Here is a 22,932-nt window from a genome sequence, read left to right as displayed (position 1 = left end):
TGTATGTGTTCTGAACAAAGCTCAGGCTAGAGCTACTAGAGGACTGTAATTTACTATTCAAATTATCAAATACAAACAAGGAGCAAAATTTAATCTTCAATTTGAGCCAGGTTATTGGTACAGTTAAACTCTGCATTAATGAACAATAAAAAGAGCAAAAACTCACTAGATTTAATCCAATTTTGTCTACTTGCCCTTCGAAGCCTTTATTAGGTGTTTTGGTCAGATTCGAGGTGGGAAGAAATCTGGGAAAAAGATAGGTTTTCGCTTCCAGGCTGTTTTTCCGTGTTCAACTTGCAGGCTCTGTATTGTATTTGAACAAAGCTCAAACTGGATTCTTTATAAATTCAAATCCGATTCAAATTAATTCAATTTAACACTATTTACGCTGTTATATTCAATTCACACACACTATACTCAAACAATTATCTACAAGAAATTTCCGATTGAAATTACATTACAAAATACAAACTCGGTCTTCACAACAAGACAACGAGACAAGACAAACAAACAAGAATGACTAATGGACGAAAGCAAGAAATGACTGAATGACTGACGAAACAAAAAACTGAAAACCACGATGACAAAGCAAACAGCTGGATGATCGACACGGGTGCCAACAAACCTGCTATTGGCAGAACTGTAGTCAGGGATTTGGCGCTACAATTCGAATGCTCTGGCCAGACCATACCCCCGCCTCTGAGAAACTATTTTTCAGCCAAGTTACAACACTGAAAAAACCAAAGAAAGGAAAAAATCCAGACATGCCAAAAAGAACAAAAAAAAAACAAACACCAAAAAACAACACAAGGAAAAAAAATGCAACAAGCACAACAACTATTGAGTTGGGAGTGGATACAATTTTGTTACTGGTCTTTTATAAATACCAGTTTTTAGGCGAACACTCGCCACTCGAACCTCGCCGTCACTTCCCGGAAACACCTGTTCGATGACACCCAGTGGCCACTGCAATGGAGGTGTGTTTGGTTGGTCTACTACCACAACCGTTCCCACACTGATAGAAGTGGGTGATTTCAACCATTTTTTATGACTTTGAAGTTCGTGCAGGTACTCTCGTCTCCATCGGTTCCAGAACGATTGAATAAGTTGACTAATCAATTCATACCTGGTGAGACAATTCACAGGGACACTGTCCACGTCCCGCATGGGAAATGATTTCAATGGTGTTAGAGTCAAAAAATGCGCTGGGGTTAAAGCCAGCGGTTCACACGGATCCTCACTCAGTACACACAGGGGTCGGGAATTCAGGACACCTTCAATCTGCACCAATACAGTGTTCAGTTCCTCATAGGTGAGAAGTTGACTGCCAATTACTCGGAACAGATGCAACTTTACAGATTTGACATTTGCCTCCCACAGACCTCCAAAATGTGGTGAACCAGGGGGAATGAATTTCCATTCAATTTTGTGTTCAGCGAGTTGACTAGTCAATGTGGTTTGAAACTCGGACGAGTTCAAAAGTTGTGATATTTTTCGCAACTGTTCCTTGGCACCTACAAAATTAGTACCACAATCGGAATACATCACACGACAGGGTCCACGACGTGACAAAAAACGACGAAACGCAGCTAAAAAAATGGGCGTTGATAGATCCAATACCAACTCAATATGTACCGCCTTTGTTGCCATACACACAAACAGACAAATGTAGGCTTTCAAAATACAAGGATTACGACGTCTCGTCATAGTAATACGCAAAGGACCAGCGTAATCCACACCACAATTTTCAAATGGTTTGCATTTTGACACTCGACAAGCAGGCAGGTCACCCATTTTTGGAATAATTGCATTATTACTAGGTCGAACACGGAAACAATGATTACACTTAAAAACACAAATACGAATAATAGAGCGAGCAGACAGTATCCAGAATTTCTGTCTGATCAAGGACAACAATAACGAAGGTCCAGCATTACAGTTCTTCTTGTGATGATAATCAATCAACATCGATACGAAAGCGTCGGATTTTGGTAGGATCATCTGATGACAAGTCTCAAATTCAAGTCCAGCATGAGACAAACGACCGCCGACACGAATCACACCTCTATCAATGAATGGAGACAGGTGACGTAGGCGCATAGAACAATCTTCTCCCTTCTCCAATTGCACAAATTCAGATGAAAAATGTATCTTCTGTACCACTTTACATAGATACCTCTCAGCAACATCGAAATCTGATTCTTCTGATTGGGGTAAGATTCGTAAGAATTTGAGAACAAGAATTACAATTCTCAAAAGACGACCATAATCCGAACAACGACCAATCAATGAATATATTGCATTGCTGTTACAATCAGGAGATTTTGTGACTGTCAACACTGACGGTTTTTTCGCCTCCGGTGGATCCACGATCTCTTCCATTTGAGTTCGGACGGGCCAATCGCATTCGTCCTCTGCTATCCATGATGGACCTGAGAGCCACAACGGAAAGTTCACAAGCTCAACCGGTGATAAACCTCTAGACAAACAATCAGCGGGATTTTCAACTCCGGCAACATGCATCCACTCCTGTATACAAGAATCCTGTATTTTTGCGATGCGATTACCAACAAAAGTTTGCCATTTCGCGGATGGAGCATTAATCCAACACAAGGTGACTGTCGAATCAGAGAGTGCGACAATACGAGACACATGACAACGTTCACTAATAATAGTGACTACTGAATTCATGAGTTCTGCCAACAAGAGTGCCGCACACAACTCCAAATGAGGTATTGAAACAACTTTAGATGGTGCTACCTTGGACTTGGAACACAATAATACAACTCTTGGCTCCTCGCTCTCCTTCTGCGACTTCACATAGATAACTGCACCATAACCAGACAATGATGCGTCACAAAAACCAATCAAACTGATGTGAGAATCCTGAAACAAACCAACGTGATGTGGAACAGCAAATTTCAACAATAGAGGCAACTCTTTTTGACAATTCTCCCAAAGAGTGCATATAGACTCAGGCGGCTTCTCGTCCCAATCCACTCCTAATTTCCACAGTTTCTGGACAAGACACTTGAGAAATAATGTAAACGGTGACAAGAGACCAAGTGGATCATAGATACGAGCCATCACTGACAGAATAGAACGCATAGTAGCGACAACCTCACCACACTTGACGGAAAACTGAAACAGATCAGTACTAGGTTGCCAATTCAATCCCAAGATAGCCAAGGAGTTGTCTGCTTCGAAATCCTTGTACGAAAACGATTTCTCTTCCTCCGAGAATTTCTCCAACATTGATGGTGAATTTGAAGTCCACTTTGTGAGCGAGAAACCTCCTCCCTCAAACAGCTGCTTGGACTGATGATACAGCTCCGCGGCCTCTGACTCTGTGGCGACAGATGTGACTAAGTCGTCCATGAACATGTCTCTTGGTATTCTCGCCTTGGCTGCTGGAAAACGATTTCCATCCTCCTCTACAAGCTGGTGGACGGTGCGAAGCGCCAAATATGGAGAGCTTGAAACACCAAAAACAACACAATTGAGCTGATAAATTTCGATCGGATCCTCCGGCGAAAATCTCCACAATACACGCTGATAACGACAGCAGGAATCCTCCACTAATATCTGTCAATACATTTGTTTAATGTCGGCAGTTAGTGCGATTGGGAACAAACGAAAATTAACTAACAAAACAAAAATGTCAGTCTGCAATTTGGGACCAGCATGAAGAACCTGGTTCAATGACAAACCCGATGATGTTCTGGAACCAGCATCAAATACAATTCGGATGGGTGTGGTAGTGCTGCTTGCTTTCACGATGGCGTGATGCGGTATGTAGTAACCACCTCGGTTTGTCTGATCTGCTACAAACGACATGTGACCCTGACGTAGGTAATCGATCAATATTTAATGAAATACGAGTATTGCTGTCAAGCTCTAGTCGTCTCTCCAAAGTCAGCAATCTGCGTTTGGCGACAGCATACGAATCTCCCAAGCTGCTGGGCGGCTCCGCAAATGACAAGGCAACAACAAAACGACCAGAATTCACACGATGTACAGACTTCCGAAAATTTACCTCACACTCCAACTCTTCCGGTTTCAGTTGACAGCTTGGTGCAGGGCATGATTCCAACTCCCAAAAACGTTCCACAAAACTATCCAACGATGGACTACTAACGAATGGACTACAGATGGCTGTAAAACAATTCGACACATTCGTTGTTGAAGTGAGAATCGGCGCTCTCCCCATCAGAATGTGACCAAAGACACTATTAACAGTCATCAATTTGTACGATTCACCTATACTAGGACTCCCACGTAGCAAGTGAGGAACTAACTCTGCACCAATGATGCCATCTATTCTACTAGGAAGGTAGAATTTGTCGTCAGCCAGTGTGAGATTTTCAAGATGATGAAGTTTGGATCTGTCGATTTCACAAGAAGGCAACTTGTTGATGATTCTATCTACCACTGTGGCATCCATCGAAAACTTGATGGTAGGATCCAACTTCGACTGAATCGACACACAAGTACGACCTCGAACTTCACTAGTACCACCACCGAATCCACGAACAACGGTTTTCATGGGCTGGAATGGTAGTCTCAAACGCCGACACAATTTTGCTGTAACAAAATGACACTGACTCCCGGTGTCGATCAAGAAACGAACATCACAAAGCTGATCACTACAATCTCGAATATGTGCAGTGACGGTCGACAACACAACGGTCGAATTTTCTACATCGTTGGATGTAGAACAACAACTAATAGGTGATGTGCCACCTGCCTTGGAGTTCGACGAGGACGCAACACCTTCATTGGAACTTGATCTGGAAAAGTGCAATAAAGAATGATGAGATTCTCGACATTGAGCACACTGAGTTTTACTACGACAATCTCTACTCAAATGATCACATCAAGACAACGAAAACAACAAAACTTTCCTTTAATCAAACAATAACGATCCCAAGGAGTCATTTTCAAGAAACTAGCACAATCTACTAACCGATGACCCGGTTTTGAGCGCTTTTTACTAGATGCATCGTTAGATGAATCATTAGATTGAACCACAAACACCTTTGATTTATTATCCTTTTTGTGCCTCATATTAAACGATTCAGTCTGTTTCTCATCAGAAGGAAGAGTCTTAATTTGCTTTTCAATGAATTTAACATAATCGGCATAAGTTGGCATAGCCTTGTCACGTACGGCGGATTCAAAATTTCTATGAGAACTTGGATCCAGCAATCTCAAGCCATGATAGAGGAATATCGAGTCTGACAAATTAGTGAGTCACAATCTCTTCACTGCATTGATGGAACTGCAAAACCCATCCAAAATCGCAATACAACCTGCCTTTGATTCTGATTTTATTGGACGAAATTCAAAAATTTGTTTGAAATAGGCATCGACTTGCGCCCGTGGATCGTTATAGCGGGTCAATAATGCCTGCCAAATTATTTGATAATTATTAGCCAATGGTGGCAAATGACGACAAATATTTGCTCCTTGTCCAGTAAGTCTACTTACAAGATATTGGACCTTCTGCTGATCGTTCAAACTCTTGTTGTCATGTACCAATGCCTTAAATAGTTCATAAAACACCGACCATTGAGTCTGGTTCCCATCAAATTTCGGAAGGTCGATTTTGGGCAGTACTGACTCGGACACGACCAGCTGTGCACTAGCTGCTGCAGCTGCCGAAGATTGAGCAATAGCATCAGTCGCCTCTTTCTGTTTGAGAGTGTTAGCCGCTACTTCAATATACTGAAACAGATCTAGGTGTGAGTCGTTGAATGCTACAACATAATCTTTATTCAACTCAAGTTCCAACTCGTTAACCACTAATTCTGTCTTTTCATAATCCGAAATGGTCTGAGACACCCGAGGATACAACACTAAAAATTGCTCAGCAACTTTTGGATCAGAGACATTTTTAGACAGGTCATAAATTTTTTGCAATCTGGCATACAATTGTTCCAGTTTAGCGTGATGCACCCTTATTTGTTTCTGTAATTTTTCCTCCATCTTGAACTCATACACAAAACAATTCAGCCCCGACAATACAAACAACAGACAAAAAAAAACAAGAATGAGTTCAAAACTAAATGGAAGGAAGAATCACGACTAGTAAGTTATCAAAGTTAAACTTTGATTATCAATTCACAAGATAAGTTATTGCTGAAGACAAAACTATATGATTAGATAATGTTCTTCCAACAACTCACAAACAAACGATAACTTGTTGAATTGAACAAACAAATTCATGCTGTGATTAACCTTCACTAACATGTATAACAAAATGGACAATACAAAATTCCAACAAACAAATTCCCGAAAAAGAGCACAATGAGCCTAGTTTCAGGAAAATTACAATTTAAACTGAAATAAATTTAATTTCAGACAAATACAAATTGACAAGAAACCTTGCTCTTAGAACAAGGCTACAACAAACTAAAGTTGAGCATAGATCAGACCATTCTGAACATGCCAACATTGGACAAATACGAAAACTGCTTAAATCCAATGTGTGTGAATTAATCAACAAATTGCAAATTTAAATTCATCACGGTTCGGAGGATCAGAAATATTCTGAACAAAGCTCAGGCTAGAGCTACTAGAGGACTGTAATTTACTATTCAAATTATCAAATACAAACAAGGAGCAAAATTTAATCTTCAATTTGAGCCAGGTTATTGGTACAGTTAAACTCTGCATTAATGAACAATAAAAAGAGCAAAAACTCACCAGATTTAATACAATTTTGTCTACTTGTCCTTCGAAGCCTTTATTAGGTGTTTTGGTCAGATTCGAGGTGGGAAGAAATCTGGGAAAAAGATAGGTTTTCGCTTCCAGGCTGTTTCTCCATGTTCAACTTGCAGGCTCTGTATTGTATTTGAACAAAGCTCAAACTGGATTCTTTATAAATTCAAATCCGATTCAAATTAATTCAATTTAACACTATTTACACTGTTATATTCAATTCACACACACTATACTCAAACAATTATCTACAAGAAATTTCCGATTGAAATTACATTACAAAATACAAACTCGGTCTTCACAACAAGACAACGAGACAAGACAAACGAACAAGAACGACTAATGGACGAAAGCAAGAAATGACTGAATGACTGATGAAACAAAAAACTGAAAACCACGATGACAAAGCAAACAGCTGGATGATCGACACGGGTGCCAACAAACCTGCTATTGGCAGAACTGTAGTCAGGGATTTGGCGCTACAATTCGAATGCTCTGGCCGGACCAGTATGAATAAACTAGAGCATTTGCTAAACTTTTGAAGCAAATTTTTTAAAAAAGGTGAGTCTAGTCTAGAGCAGCTTTCCACCTTTTGCTCATAGTAAAACGGCTCAACTAATTCGTGTGAGGAAGAGGAAACTATACCAGATACGATCACAACCAATAGTTGAGGACTATAGAATTCATTTTTAGATTCAATCATGATATAATTATATCAGCATTATTCCTACAAAAGAATAAATACAAAATATGCCTATGGGATGGAGTTCCAATGGGGCAGAGCCCTAATTGTCATGTTACTTCTATTTTTCCTGCCATCACAGAATAGGAAATAAGCATTTAAGAAGATAGTGTAGACGATTATAAGAAAGCTTTTGAGATTATAAGATTATGGTAAAGCTTATTATAGAGATGACATTTTCACGCTATTATTTCAAAATCACAACTTAATCAACCTAAAACTCAATTCATAAATAGAGAACAGAGCAGACGACCAAACACAAGCGGTGTTTATTCTTGCATATTTAGCGCTTACGTGAGTAGCACGTTCTAATCTTTCACTATAAAAACAAAGTAAGACGAATGAGCTGATGAGAAATCTTTAAAATACGTGATCATTTGCACCAGAGTTCAGGAGCATAAGGTTAGAGTATAAGGTGAAGCTTATTCATATAAAAATGAGCAAATGCTTACGGTGTGCTTCTACCTAATGCTCATGAGCATATGCTCAGTTTTTATTCATATGGCCCATCAAGTACCGTATGCAATTACTCCATGAATTCTATAGACAGGTAAGATACTTACTGCAACACCAAGTTTGAACACTGAATGATTGAAATTATTATCTTTGAATAATTAAACTTGAATTTTAAAAGACACTTTGGAGTGAAAATGCACTTACTTTGGTAGAGACGATCGTTTCGACCTGTTCTGGATCATCATCAGACTGTCAATTGATTGACTGTTTGAATAATTGGAAATTTTGCGACAGAAAATTCAAGGGTCGTTTACATTAGTCAAGTTCCCCTAAATGCAAGTTTTCTTGACGTTTGTGTATTTTGCAAACTTGAGGCACGTTTGCAAGAACAGAAACTCGAATCCACTATATCAATGAAGACCCCTCTTCAAGTTTTGTTGATTCAAGTAGGTGTTGAACATGATTTAATTTTGGTTTCAACTCAATCTTGAAGGTACAATCCAACCTACAAATGGAAAATAGAGATACCTACAGTTGTCAGTCAATGTAAAATGTATAAAAATAACTATACTTCGAAAAAATTACCTTTTCACTTGAGATGGACATGCGCAGCAGGGAAAGCATACAGCGGGAGGGATACAGAGGCGCGATGTTGCCGTTTTGAAGCGGCCAGCGTTCTCCAACTTCTTGTGACTGTTCATGTGCTCATGCTACACATGCGAAGTTTCCTGTCTGAAAGCAGTCAGACGACTGACAAATTAGCAACTGCGCTTCTACCTATGACTGACTCTATTAATCACTGTAATTGGCTGATCTCCCTCCATTTCTCTGCGCCGCATATTCCTCCAAGTCAGAAGTAATTTTGTACGTACTATAAATATTATTGTATCCATGAAAATTGTTGAGATACTTTTCCACTTTAGACGTTTGTAGGTCTCTATTAGTGGGAATCGAAGAGATAGGAAAATGTGAAAAATTACTTTCCATACGGTACTGGACGTTAGTAGTAAGGCAAGATATGAAATAATTTTATTTTCCTAGTGTGTGGGTTTTTATGCACAATAGGCATCCTAAATTGCTAAAGGTATTGGGAATTTTAGGAATATTGTAACTGTGAAGGAGTTGATTGCTTTTACTCTTACAAATTTGAACTTTTCAATGTTTTTTCTTCAACATCAATACTGTTCACTGTAGGTACTTCTATCTGGAATGTTAGATTTGTTTCAATTTATACTTGAATAATAACAGGATATGAGTTCAAATAGTGTATTCCTGGAACATAATTACTTTTGAATCCATAATAAATATTAAAATGGTCGAGTTTATACTCTTTTAATACCGTACCATATATTATATTCTATTAAACACTCACTTACCTCTGAATTAAATACCTATAGGTATAATGAGTATAATGAAAATCATACTAATTTGGTTTATAATTATTTTAGAATAATAGATGTAAACTAGAGTACAACTATTGTGACACAAAAGTTGTTAAAATCTAATTAATAATAATTAAATTCCAGGAATTCATAGTATATTTTGATTTTCAAACATTTCTATATAATAATTTCCAACTTCAGACCTTCCAGCTTCTTCCCTCGCAAAATATTCGGGTGAACCTTTTTTGCAATTTAATGCAGTAGCCTTATAATGAGAATATAGCATGTAAAAGTTAGTATGGCTCTATGTGTTATAGTAATGGCTATTGTTACTTTGAATAGCTTCTTGTGTTTGCAAATCGATAATGTCATTCAAATCATGAACAAAACAGCAAACAGCTCTGTCATTTGGAAAATTGCTAGATCGGCATTTAGGAATGAAGAACCACTTTATTATCTTTCACATACTAACAATTCCGAATACACTCTGGTCTCATCATCTATGTCACTAATATGAAACCTCAGTGCATTGACTCTTGATTTACCCAATATTAGTCCTAAATTACTGTAGGTTATATTGGCAGGTACTTGAAATAATTTCTCCAAATAGCCCATTCACTAATAATCATTCTGTTTCTGTGAAATGGAAAAAAATGTATCATTTCCACATGTAACATGTTCCATAACATGGAATTGACAACATATATCTTATTCATTATACCTCAATATGAAGATATAACATAACATTATTTATACGTTTAGTATGAATTCTATTTCCCTTTTCTGAAATCGAGATTTTTGTGACTTCATCCAACAATCTTTACAGACTTTCAAATATTTCAAAAATGATTAATTGTTAAAGATGCTCTTTCTTGGATGATTGATATATCTTTGAAAACTAAAATTCAACGAATTGAAAAAATACAATGACAAGTATTTGTGTTTCATTGACTATTCTCGTTTAATTAAAAACATAAATTAAAATGTCAACCACTTTCATTATTATAAAATGCTATATAAACAGTCTGTTCACTGCATGTACTGAAATAGAAAATTCATTATTGACAATTTTTCAAGAACTGTATTCAACAGAGGGCCAGAAGCCCCAATTTAAATAGATATGGTACATGATATCGACACCAATCAAGAAAATCGTTTTGCCGCTAATTGTTAAAATAAAATCATAATGTAAAAACATTTAGAATAATGGAAATTGATCTCTTTAGTCTAGAAAATTAATAATCAGTGTTGTAATAGTAGATTATAAAATAGTATTAAAATGATGAAGATAGTGTTATAGAATACTGATTTATTGACTGCCTTTGAGCGTGTAACTATTACAATATTACAAAAAGTAATTGTCATTACAAATCATTGTCACTCTACGTTCACATTGTTACTATATGAAATTGTAATGACTTCTTTTAATGTTGAATTTCTTTGTTTGATTAAACTTCATATGTCAAATAATAGTCTACGAATATGTATAATTTGGATTTTATTATTACATTGATTCTGGAAAGAAGAAATATTGTGTAGACTGAATAAACAGGTACAGGAGGATACGATTTCACAGTACGGTACCATTTTGTCAGAAATATATCATATTCATTCATGAAATTGTAATGTAAAATTTTCTTTTCACTTTAATACTTGGACTACCTGGTGAGGAGGCCACTGCTGTTGATCGAAATTTTACTGCACTAATATGCAGGCCTTTAGGCTTTATTTTGTATAAATTTTATTCATCTCTCATACTTTCATATTTTTAATGAATGAATAATGAACTTATTGCCAAATACAAGAAATAGTTTGTGGCGAGACTAGAAAAAGAAGCCTTGAGCTCCAGCCACGAGTTCTGAAAATAAGAAATACCTCTATTAATCTATATAGCCTAAATAGCAGTAGCCTACAATTGAAAAAATTCTGTTGATGGATGATAATCTATGGATTTAATTTTATCAATAATCCAAGTACTTGATAAACAAAATATAAATGCACAGAAAAATAATATAATAATAATGTCGAGTTTTTATCATTTTTACACAATAATAAATAATTAATATTGCCAAAATTGGTGATTCAGCCAACTCAGTTCTCAACTTTGAAATAATAGTTTTATTTTACCCACGATTTTATTAATCTCAATTTGGTCTTTGTTATTTTATCAGTCTTCCGGAATTATATTTATTAGTTTATTACTTTGATATTCAAATTGGTGTTTACTAGATGTTAATAAAGTAAAATTCATATTGAAAGCATTTAATAAAAACAATATAAAAATCTTGAAGTACACTTTATTTTTTAAAAACTTCAAAATATTTTAACAACTAGTTTCGACCCTAACTTAGGTAATTTTCAAGTTGAAATGAATAATTTTCAAGTTGAAAATTACCTAGGGTTGAAACTAATTGTTGAACTATTTTAAATTTTTTAAAAATAAAATTATTAATTTCTACTTAAAAGCGCCTAAGTTGGGGTCGAAACTAGTTGTTGAACTATTTTAAAGTTTTTTAAAATAAAGGGTACTTTAAGATTTTTATATTGTTTTTATTGATTTGTTGAAAAGTAGCCCAAGTGAGTAAAGTGTTTCTTTGAAATAATTTACTATAGTATATAGTTATAAAAATATATTTTGAATTGAAAAATTAATAAAAATGTGAACACTGTGAATAATTTTGGATTTTGTTTGATTTCAGCTGCTGCAAAATGCACGATTGGTGCTACACAACGGCTGATTGTCCCATGTTCCTTGAATACTTTGTACCTTATGTGTGGACTTGCTACCGGCGGAGGCCGCTTTGTGGTAACAATAATTCTTAAGCTAGATCTCCCGCATATCAGTGTCAGTCAAAGTGACCGCAACAGTGAGAAATTTATTCCCATGTGTTTTAATGGGACTATCCACACTTGTTCGGCCAAGTGGGAGTATAGTCCAATCATTTATCCATTTATTGTATAAAACACTATAATCATAATACAATTATGACATTGGAGGAAAAACAAGGCTGAGCCTGTACTATTGCTCTCCAAAAATTTTGATAAAATGTTAATGTTGTCCAAAAGTTAAGGTTATGTAATCACGCACACTGCTTCGTCACTTGATTCTTGGTCCAGGAATGATGATGATTTAAAATTTTGAATCAGAACTCATGGAAATCATATTTTCACTGACGATAACTGATATGTGAGAATCCAGCTTTATTCTTCCATTCCATAACATTGTTGAGATTGTAAGTGAACTTCATTCAGCATTCACTCATTACATTCAAACCGGCCCTTTAGTTTTTTAGAAGTTTGTGTTTCTCCGTGGTTTCAAATTTTCTTAAATAACTCAATATTACATTGTTTCATGTGGTAATTGAGTGGAGTATTTCTAATTAATTCATTGATGCAATCCATTTAATTCAAAATTTATAGATTCCATGTTTAGTTTGGACTGAAATTGTACAAGTGGAAGACTAACCTCATCATCACCTGAATTTGGAAGAAAAATGGCACAAGGACTACCTTATTATTTGATCTACCAATGTTATCACATCAGTGTCATTTGTATCATAGATGAATGAATTAATGGATGAATGTTATCACATCAATCAAAGCATCCATTTCTAGTGTAGTTTTGCATCTTCCAGTGTAGCATTCATATTTTTTCATAGTCAAGTCCAGAGATGCATAGGCCCGGTTGCACAAAAGCTTGTTGAATTTTAATCAAGATTAAATGCCACGAGAGTCAATCAGAAAAGGTTTTCCGTAAAGAAGTCTTCTCTGGTTAGTTCTCTTAGCATTAATCACAATTAGCATTAAAACCACAGATTTATCGATAATCTGATAAAATAACCGGTCTTTCTAAGTATCAATAAATCTGTGGTTTTTGACAATTTCTTAGTCTTTTTCATTCAATATCGGAATGGGTTTATCTGGCTGGTTTATCAAATTTGTTATTCCAATTTATTGCTAAATTGTGGAATTTTCTAAAAGTATTGAAGAATATTGTTAAAAGTACAAGTTTCATTGAAAAGAAGTGGGCCTATGAAATATAGATTCTGTATGCATTCAAATTAATTCATGATTCAGAAAATTTCAAACTTCTCTGTCTCAGAATGTTGTATAAGTTATTCTTATAGATCCTGCGTTCAATTAGGAATTTTAGTAGTCTTATCCTTCTTCAACTCTACTAGAAAAATTTCAATTTAATCTAATTTGAAAAATCTATAGGCTACAGATATGTGAATGATTAAATTTCGTTCACAAGAACATGTTGATCATAGGATGATGAATTCATGTTACCACAGAAAAATCATTTTTGAAAATGGTGTTATTGAATTATGCATATAATTTTATTTTGAATCTAGAATAGGCCTATCCTATTGGCGTGGATAAACTTTATAAGTTATCCAAAAGGTATAGGATATAAACATGTAAAGTAGGTACCTGAGTTGTTTTACATGCAACTTGAACAATGTTTGCTTCAAGAATTTTCAAGTCAGGCAATTATATCATCGATAGTTCTGTACCGAAGTATATATATTTGAAAAATGTGAAAAATTTCTGTGCCAAAATGAACTTTCTTATAGGAGATGTGGTCGTTCTTATCAACCATACAACCAATATACTGTATAGAAACATGAATAAGCTTATGAGTTTTCATCTCAGAAATGAACTATTCTTCTGTGACACTGTGACAGTGATCTCTTTGTTTTTTGCTACTCCTTGAAGTTGTTTGTTTGATTATTTCTTCTCGAACCTATTATTTTTTTCTTTCTTCTCAGAATGAATTCGGTATAATCGTAGAAACGTTTTATTTTATTATTTGCTGTGTTTATTTTTTCTGTTATCTTAAATTGTGTTTAAATTTCCTGTACTGGATATTTTTCAGAGAGACTTTTTATTTATTTCAATATTTGTATAAAATATTGCATTTTCAATATTGTATACGGTACTTGTATTATGTGTTAGGAGAGAAATTATGGGATATTATCCTTGTGATATCATATGTATCTCATAATAAAATAAATAAATGAAAGGTAAGTGAGGGTCAGTAGTTCACAAAAACCTCTACCAATTGGCCAACTATTATATTACAGGTAACAAATAAATTATTGTCTAATTTATTTTTTCCCTGCAAGTCGTACAAAGAATGTTCTGATATATAGTTCATATCAGACTCATTATCATATACGATACTTTGTATTGTTATTCATAATACATTATCAGAAATTTATTTATTATTTATCCAGTAATGTGAATATTACATTCCTTTTTTACTGCTCTTTTATGTTTGTGAAAATTGTTTGCTTCAATACAGATGAATTCACATAGCTAGGTTTTTTCCAAACATCGAAATAGGAATGTTGTAGGCCTATTATTTAGAGTACTGAAAGTGATACTGTATCAAATATCCTTACTGAATGAAAATATTTTTGAATTTCCCAATATCTATAAATTTCAGCACGTTATATATGAGGAGTGTTACAGTTGATATTAGGGGACCACTCGTTAACATGAGGATAGCTCTCTTTAATAATAAATATTCTCAATAATAGGCTAAAATAAGACAAACTTCACACTTACTTGGAACCAGTGGGGATAGAATGTAACATTCTATAAGTTACTCTATACTCTATACTCTATATGTTACATTCTATGCTCTCTGCTTGGAATCCGTTCGTAGCTTATACATCTTTCCAATGTCTTATTTTATGGAAATTTTCTGTTCATATTTTGATGTAGCCTAGGTTTCATAATATGTAGTATGTAAGCTAATTTAATATTATAGCTTATTGGGTGTGTAATATGACTTGTAGCATCATTAAAATATATTATTATCTCTCATCGAAATCATTAGTTATAATATTCGTCTGGCTTTATGTTGGTGGGGAGTCCCTGACAGATAGTTTTACCTCGCCTGAATATATAATTTAATAAGCCGTCAATGGGCCTCACGACAGTAAAGCTACGTTTACACCAAATTAAATTATTAACAAAATGTTTATTTTTCCGTCCTTATAGATTCTATTAGATTGAACATAACTTATCATACACATGATGTGCATATATGTTTGTCAAGCTCCGTTTAATCTAATAGAATCTATAAGGACGGAAAAATAAACATTTTGTTAATAACTTGGTGTAAACGCAGCTTTATACACTGTATATATCATACTGAAATTTAAATCATGAAATTGGATAATAGCCTTTCCTCCTATTAGCAATATAGAACATAACAAATTAATTTAAAAATCATAACCCCCAATAAATAATACTCAATTTTACTCAATCTATGTGTTGTTCTGTTTCAAATCCAGCAATAGGAGCGTCTTGCGGTCAAAGACTGTGCGAGTGTGACAGAAAACTGGCAGAGTGTCTCAGAAGATTTCCCTGTCCAAGGAGTAAAGCTGTCTGCACGTCATCACCATGGAGATTGCTGCAGAACATACTCATGCTATAGCTCCCCAAGTAAGTTTATACGTCTCAATGCCTCATGGTACTCCGAATTATTAATATTTGAATGTATAAATTAATAAAGAATTGAAACGCAATGAAATATATCAAGCTACCATTTGATTTCATCACATTACAAATGGTTTCAACGCTTTAAGCGTCATTTTCAAGTGTAAATTCAATTTTATTTAATTTACCACACTTGAAAATGGTTTTATTTACACTTGACAATGGTTGTGATAAAATAGATTGGCACTTTATTTTATATATGAAATACAAAGGTTTATTATATGGGCATTTTATACAGGGTGATTCATAATAATGGTAGAATAATTTGATACGTGATAGTAGAGGTAAAAATAAGAAAAAAAGTTCTTATAAACATATATCCATAAACGCTTCATCAGCAAGCTATACAGGATGGAAGATTTCGCCCGGAATTGAGTTCCTCTGGTGAAATACACCGATGCTGAATTGTTTGGGGACTAGTTTTTGAAAAACTTATGCTGGATTCATATGGAAAAATATCTGAAAAACTTAATAAAACTAGTCTGGAATCTGTAGTGTGAGTAATTTTTGAGAAAAAAGTTGAAATATGCAAAAAATTCAAGTAGAAAAAAACAGACTTCTACGTTTGATGCCCAATAACTTTCTTTAATGACCAGTAAACAAATAATTTTTCGCAATAAAAATTGTAGAGAATTTAATTCTGAAAAGAATGATGTAAGCTGTGTGAACTAAATTTGAATAAAAGTTGAATAAAATGTATTCTTATGTAGTACATTACACCACGAAAATTTGCTGTTTTATGAGGAGAGAACTAATAACTCATAAGTTGTAGCTGATTGCAAATAAAATATTCGGTTTATTATGAAAAGTTTTTTTTTATATGAAAGTAGAATATCTAAATCACATTAAACTTATACCAAAAGACTAGTAGATTATGCCATTAAGCCTGGGAGGAAGCTCGAACAGAAGTAGATGATCTCCTATGATTCCTGCCCAAATGTTTACTGAAAACTGATGTTGTGGAAGATTGGGATTGATGGCATGAGGATTCTCAGCTGCCCAAATATGTTAGATGTGGACGTAAACGATAGCTGTTCTTGTAAAGTGTGCCTCGTCGGTAAATAAAACGGTTGTTAAAAAGTTTGGGTAAACAAGTTTTACTAAAAACCATCGGCAAATACCAGCACGGGGAATACAGTCTCGTGGCAATAGAGTACCGTATGAACTTTCTGGAGGTGGTATGGATGTAATTGTTGCTCTTTTAGTATCCTCCAAATAATAGATTGATTGACATTAAACTGCACTGACAATTCTCTTGTGTTCTCGGGATGTTCATAAATTTCATTAAGAACTTGTTCTTCTAACTCAACAGTCTTAGTGGATTGGGGTCTGCCTGCATAAATATGCTCTTTGGATATCAAAGTATCTGTCTCAGACAGACGTTGATGAATAGTGGCAAAAAACCTTGAACTTCGACATACTCGGTTAGGAAAGTTCTCTTGATACAAACGCCTTGCTTCAGTACTATTACAGTAGTAGTGTCCCATTCCATACATTAAATTCATGTCAGCTAATTCGAAGTATGAATAATGTCTATAATTACCTGCCATTTTTTAAAAAGTTAACACTAAACACAAAAGCAAAGTGAAATGGTTACAAATAACTGGTTAATAGGTTAATGTACTACATAATAATACATTTTATCCAACTTTTATTTAAATTTAGTTTACACAGCTTACATCATTTTTTCAGAATTAAATTCTCTACAATGTTTATTGCGAAAAATTATTTGTTTACTGGTCATTGAAGAAAGTTATTGGGCATCAAACTTAGAAGTCTGTGTTTTCCTACTTAGAGTTTTTGCATATTTCAAATTTTTCTCAAAAACTACTCACACTACAGATTCCAGACTAGTTTTATTCAATTTTTCAGATATTTTTCCATATGAATCCAGCATAAGTTTTTCAATAACTAGTCCCCAAGCAATTCAGCATCGGTTTACTTCACCAGAGGAACTGAATTCCGGGCGAAATCTTTCACTCTGTATAGCTCGCTAATAAAGCGTTTATGGATATATGTTTATAGGAACTTTTTTCTTATTTTTACCTCTACTATCACGTATTAAATTATTTTACCATAATTATGAATTACACTGTATAATTTACTGAGTTCCAATAATTTCAGTAGTCTTTGAAGAAAAGTGTGTATTTAAAGTATTAAGGCTACATGTTTAGAGAATAGCTTGGTTCATATACAATATCGGGGCACCGAGCTTTGCTCGTTATTTCTATTTATTGATAAACAGAACACAATTCTCTAAAATTATCGTGTTTATATTTCACAGCTGGCTATACGTCATCTTATGAATTTCGGGGATGCGATATTTTGATTTTTCACATACTCACTCGCTCACTCACTTTTTTACTATCCACAGCTGTTTCAGCCAAGGATAAATTATCCTTTTAATGTCGTTCAGCGAGTTTTCCCAAGGATGAGACCTAGTGCAATCGAATCTTTATATCATGAACCTACTATGTTCCAAATTTTGTGAAAATCTTTAGAGCCGTTTTCAAGATCCGTTAAACATAAATAACCAGATATAAAAATAGCCAGTTATACAAATAACCAGATATATAAATACAGAAATTGCTTGCTTAATATAATAGGATAAGCTAATTTATGAGAAGTTACAAGAGCAACATCACTAGGAATTCATAAAGCTGGATTCGCAAACAACAGTGACAGTGGATAGTAAAATATATGATTTCCAAGGCTCGTTTGCACAAAAGCCGGTTAAATTTCAACCGTGATTAATTTCAGGAAAACCAATCAGAGAATGTCTTCTTTAGAGACGGCTTCTCTGATTGGTTCTCGTGGAATTCATCACGATTAAAACTCAACCGGCTTTTGTGCAACCGGCACTAAGAATTCTAATTATACTATTCCAACTCAGCCCAGCCAATTGAGTATAAATAATATCATAAGAACTTATGGGAATTATATTTAAACTGTTCTGTCTAAATCAGTGAATCCAGCTTCCGTAATGATATAGGTACAGTTTGAGGAATTGATTTATTCAAATTTTTATCTAATTTGAATTTTTTCCAACATTCTTATCAGGCCTACAGTATTTTGACGCATCAATATTGTTGAACATTATTTCATCTGAATTGAAGTGGGCTACTCGTATTATTTGCAGCTGCTTCCTCCGTTTCTGGAAGGCTTGAAAACATTCTATATTATGTTCAGTGATTGTGGGACATTTTTTTCACATTTTGGAGTACCTAGCTATAAATTGTATGTAAGCTACCTATGTTGCAATGATCATCTAACTTTCTAATAAGCCGTACCGGTATCAATTTACCACAATATTTTGATAATAACTGTTTGATAAAGAGTATAGTAAATTTTACTTCATTTTGTTTATTTTGTGTTGCTGACCATGAACTCCTACATGTAGAATTGACGTACAATTTAAATTATGAGTTTGACTTTGATTTTGACAATGTAATTGACTTTCAATAGTTCTGTATAATACTAGGACTAGGAAAGTTTGCGAATAAGCTTTATCGTTTGATAAAACACTATGTTCACACATTTTTCATTATTTGTCTATTTTTCTGTTTCAGAATAAATTTTCAATCAACAGAAAAATCCACTCATGCAGAGGATATGTGTGTCATACAATAAGGTGAGCTGCATTTATTTATTTATTTTTATTTCCTGTTGGAGACAACAGGTAGCCCCTTTTGTCTACTTCACAAATACATCAGATAATTTACTAGTAACAAAATATTCAATGGACTCCGAATCTTCGATGAGTATTTTATTTTGTTTTATGACAATTTATTATAAGTTGACAGGTATATTTGATGTATTCTTCTTAAAATGTTTGAATTCAGTAGGGCTACTTTCTGTTATTTATAAAATAGTACCTTTGAAATTAATAAAATAATAATATTATATAAATATATTATAAAAATATATTATATAATACAATTTATAACAACTAGTTTCTACAACTAAACAATGATTATTTGAAATTTATTCTTTAAAACCTGACGATGGTGTGAACACTGGAACTAGTTGTTATAATTTGTATTTCTAATTTATTATTTTATTAATTTCAAAGGGTACTATAATAATATTTTATAAATTGATGTATTCTATTGACACTCTTAGCGTCTTCGCCAACAAGTAATAACTATATATATGGAATTTCTAATATATAACAAAAATCTATTTTTGAAGTCGATTAGTAACGAATGTACGAGATTCAAATATTAATTCTGTGCATTTGAAAATTCCATGTAAATTGTTGATGAATAAATTTAAATTATTGGGCAACATAATAAGCTTCCTTTCTATATTATAAACAGAGTAGCTTTGAATTCAGAGTACCTAGGTACCTTGACTGTAATTTCAGCTCAGGAATCCTGCACTTTTTATTATTTCAGGTAACATATTTAAGTGGTATTTTTCTAGTGGAATATAATAATTTCTCAATACTTTCCTGTTAACACAACCTATGTCATAATTTATTAATTACCTACATTATTCAAGTGAATAACCAATAAGATTCTGCAGTTACTTTTTCGAATAATGTGGTGAGCAGATGAAAGAGAGAAAGATATATTTTTTATTCTGTGTCGCCTATGTTTGTAACTTATAATGTTTATAGCTATAATATTCTCTGTTACATGTCTCTGATAACAACTATCAAATACTTTCCGCTTTAGTGCTTCGAAGTCATTGAAAAGTTATATTAAAAAATGTGAATACAAGAAGTAAAGTACCGTAACTAATTTAATTCAGTGGAACAATATTCAGATTTTGTTTAAAGATTGTAGATCATGTGTGAACATAATTTTTATGGTAAATTTATGATATCTTGATTAACAATACTTCTATTGTATCATTTATATAACTCATTATTTCTCTGCATTTTTCAGATTTTGAGAGGAAATTGCACAGCATCAAAAAATCATAGGAATGAGAGAGAAAAACAAAGACTGAACTTTGATTTTGGGGACCACTTCCAGCCCAAAATTTAATCATAATTTATAGTTTATAGTGGATAATAATTATTATTATTTAAGTTACCATTTTCTTCGACTCAAGAAGACCTATACGGTTTTGGAATCATGTGTACAAACTCAATATAAGCCGATTGATGTTACCTTCATTACAACACATTATCCCTGTTATTACTATAGTAGCCTTTTTTCAAAAATCATGATATAAATATCTTAATCATAACAGGAAGAAAACTATATTAGGTTGTGCTGGGACATGTATTAATTATCTGAATGATGTTCAGGACAAAAATAGTTCTTCAAAGAGATACAAATTTTTAGAAGCACAGATTTGTGATTCTTTTACTTTTTTGAAGATATTGATATAGAATTACACACTTGGTTAGGTAACAAATGTGCTTACTAGTACTGTAATATCAAAAGTGGTACCTACATCATTATAGCATTATATGATGAGATGTTAGCTCTCCCGTACATAAACCAGGATTATATAGGTTAAAGTTATTATTTAGTTACCAGGATTGTTGATCATCATTTTAAAAATTAATCATCCATATTATTGAGAACTAATGAAGTACCTACCTACCTTGTAGATTATATTCTAAAATGCTCAAAGAATAATGTTGAATTCCGCCTTCAAGTCATTCAAAAACCTAAATTTGAAATAATCGACATATATTAAACAAAAATTGATACTGTAGTTATAAATATTATATGATGTATGATTTATCAATGTGTTATGCATGAATGTGATGGAAGTATAAAAAAATTGTAATAATTTAGGGAATGATGTTGAGATCACGGTAGTTAGAAGAAGAAGTAGTTCTTCAATATACCGTGGTGAGATTAATGTATTAATTTCAAATAATTAATATACAATCATTGTATTGAACTTTGATTGGTTTCTTAGCTGGTAATAATTTTCAATTTTAAGATTAACTTATGGTGAATGAAGATAATCAGTTTCAAAATAGTGATGAACACGTCTCATTTCTCATTAAAACTATGTATCATTAGATAATAAACTACCTACACCCTTTCAAAGATTCAAATAATCATACTTAAATTTATCTTCACTGGTATGGCTAGAGGAATGCTTTTTTGAATTAGTCAATAACTCAATATAATACTCTAATCAGTGTAACTTGAATCAATAGAAAAACAATATTATCTGCAAGTATCAATATCATTATCTATAGTGAGGTCCACGTTATAATGACAGTATTTGATCAACTTTGGTTTTGCTATCCTTGTCTATCATTTGACAAAGCCAGTGGTACTATCCTTTTCTAGGTCCACAACGATGCCAATTATTTTTGACAGTGTAGAAATATAATTAATTAATGCAGAGAATCGGCATCGCTATGCTTTTATCTTTATCCACTGCCATTATAACGTGGACCTCACTATATATAGAGTAGCATTGGTCATTGGAATTGAATAAATGATAAAATTAATAACGGTATATAATTATTTGTTTATATGGCCAGTTAAGATGGATGGGATGAGATATTACAGTAAGTTAATGTGTAAGTTTCTAGAGAGTATTTATTTCAGAATATTGTTACAATGAATCTAGTCTCTCTTGAAAAGAGCGTCCAAATGTATGATAAAGTTACCCTCCTGAAATATTACCGTGTATGTTTCTCATCATATTGTATCAAATAAATTATCATGAACAATAATTTGTAACTATTTTATCATTCAATTTCCACGGAAAAAACTCTAATGCACAAAAAATAGTTTTTATTAGATCTGATACCAATCAGTAAAATACTAAAATAGCCTAGCTACTGTAAAGTTCATCACTACACTGTATCATGACGGTAGTATATGTGTCCATATGGTATCAATGATTTCAAATTAACTTATGTTAAATTTGTTTGCACCTGTATAGTGTATTTTATTGCTGGTATAGTACCCAATCTATTACAAAATATTACTTTGCCAGATCGATTTAGATGCAACCCATGATTAGTGAAGTTATGTCTTTTCAGCCTTTCATTTAGAAAACAAATCCCCAGTTGTTTAGAATTCTTATTTCTTAGGCTGTTGATTGTATTATGGATTGATTTGTTTGTCGAATTGATTGCTTCATTTAATTCTGGCCTATCAACCTATTAGGAATAGTACTTATTAT

The 22,932-nt window shown here is 33.6% G+C and overlaps 1 protein-coding gene across 1 annotated transcript in view; it reads left to right on the top strand.

The window, feature by feature from the left end:
- Positions 1-15,762, top strand: part of LOC111044815 (group 10 secretory phospholipase A2) — a 76,640-nt gene extending 60,878 nt beyond the window's left edge. The window contains exons 4-5 of the mRNA XM_039434116.1: positions 12,003-12,109; positions 15,612-15,762. Of these exons, the coding sequence (XP_039290050.1) occupies positions 12,003-12,109; positions 15,612-15,754 (250 nt within the window). The 3' untranslated portion in view covers positions 15,755-15,762. The remainder of the gene's footprint in view (positions 1-12,002; positions 12,110-15,611) is intronic.
- The last annotated feature ends 7,170 nt before the right edge of the window (positions 15,763-22,932 follow it).

Source organism: Nilaparvata lugens, chromosome 8, assembly GCF_014356525.2.
Source record: "Nilaparvata lugens isolate BPH chromosome 8, ASM1435652v1, whole genome shotgun sequence".
Taxonomy (NCBI): Eukaryota; Metazoa; Arthropoda; class Insecta; order Hemiptera; family Delphacidae; genus Nilaparvata; species Nilaparvata lugens.
This window is presented reverse-complemented; position numbering and strand designations above follow the sequence as displayed.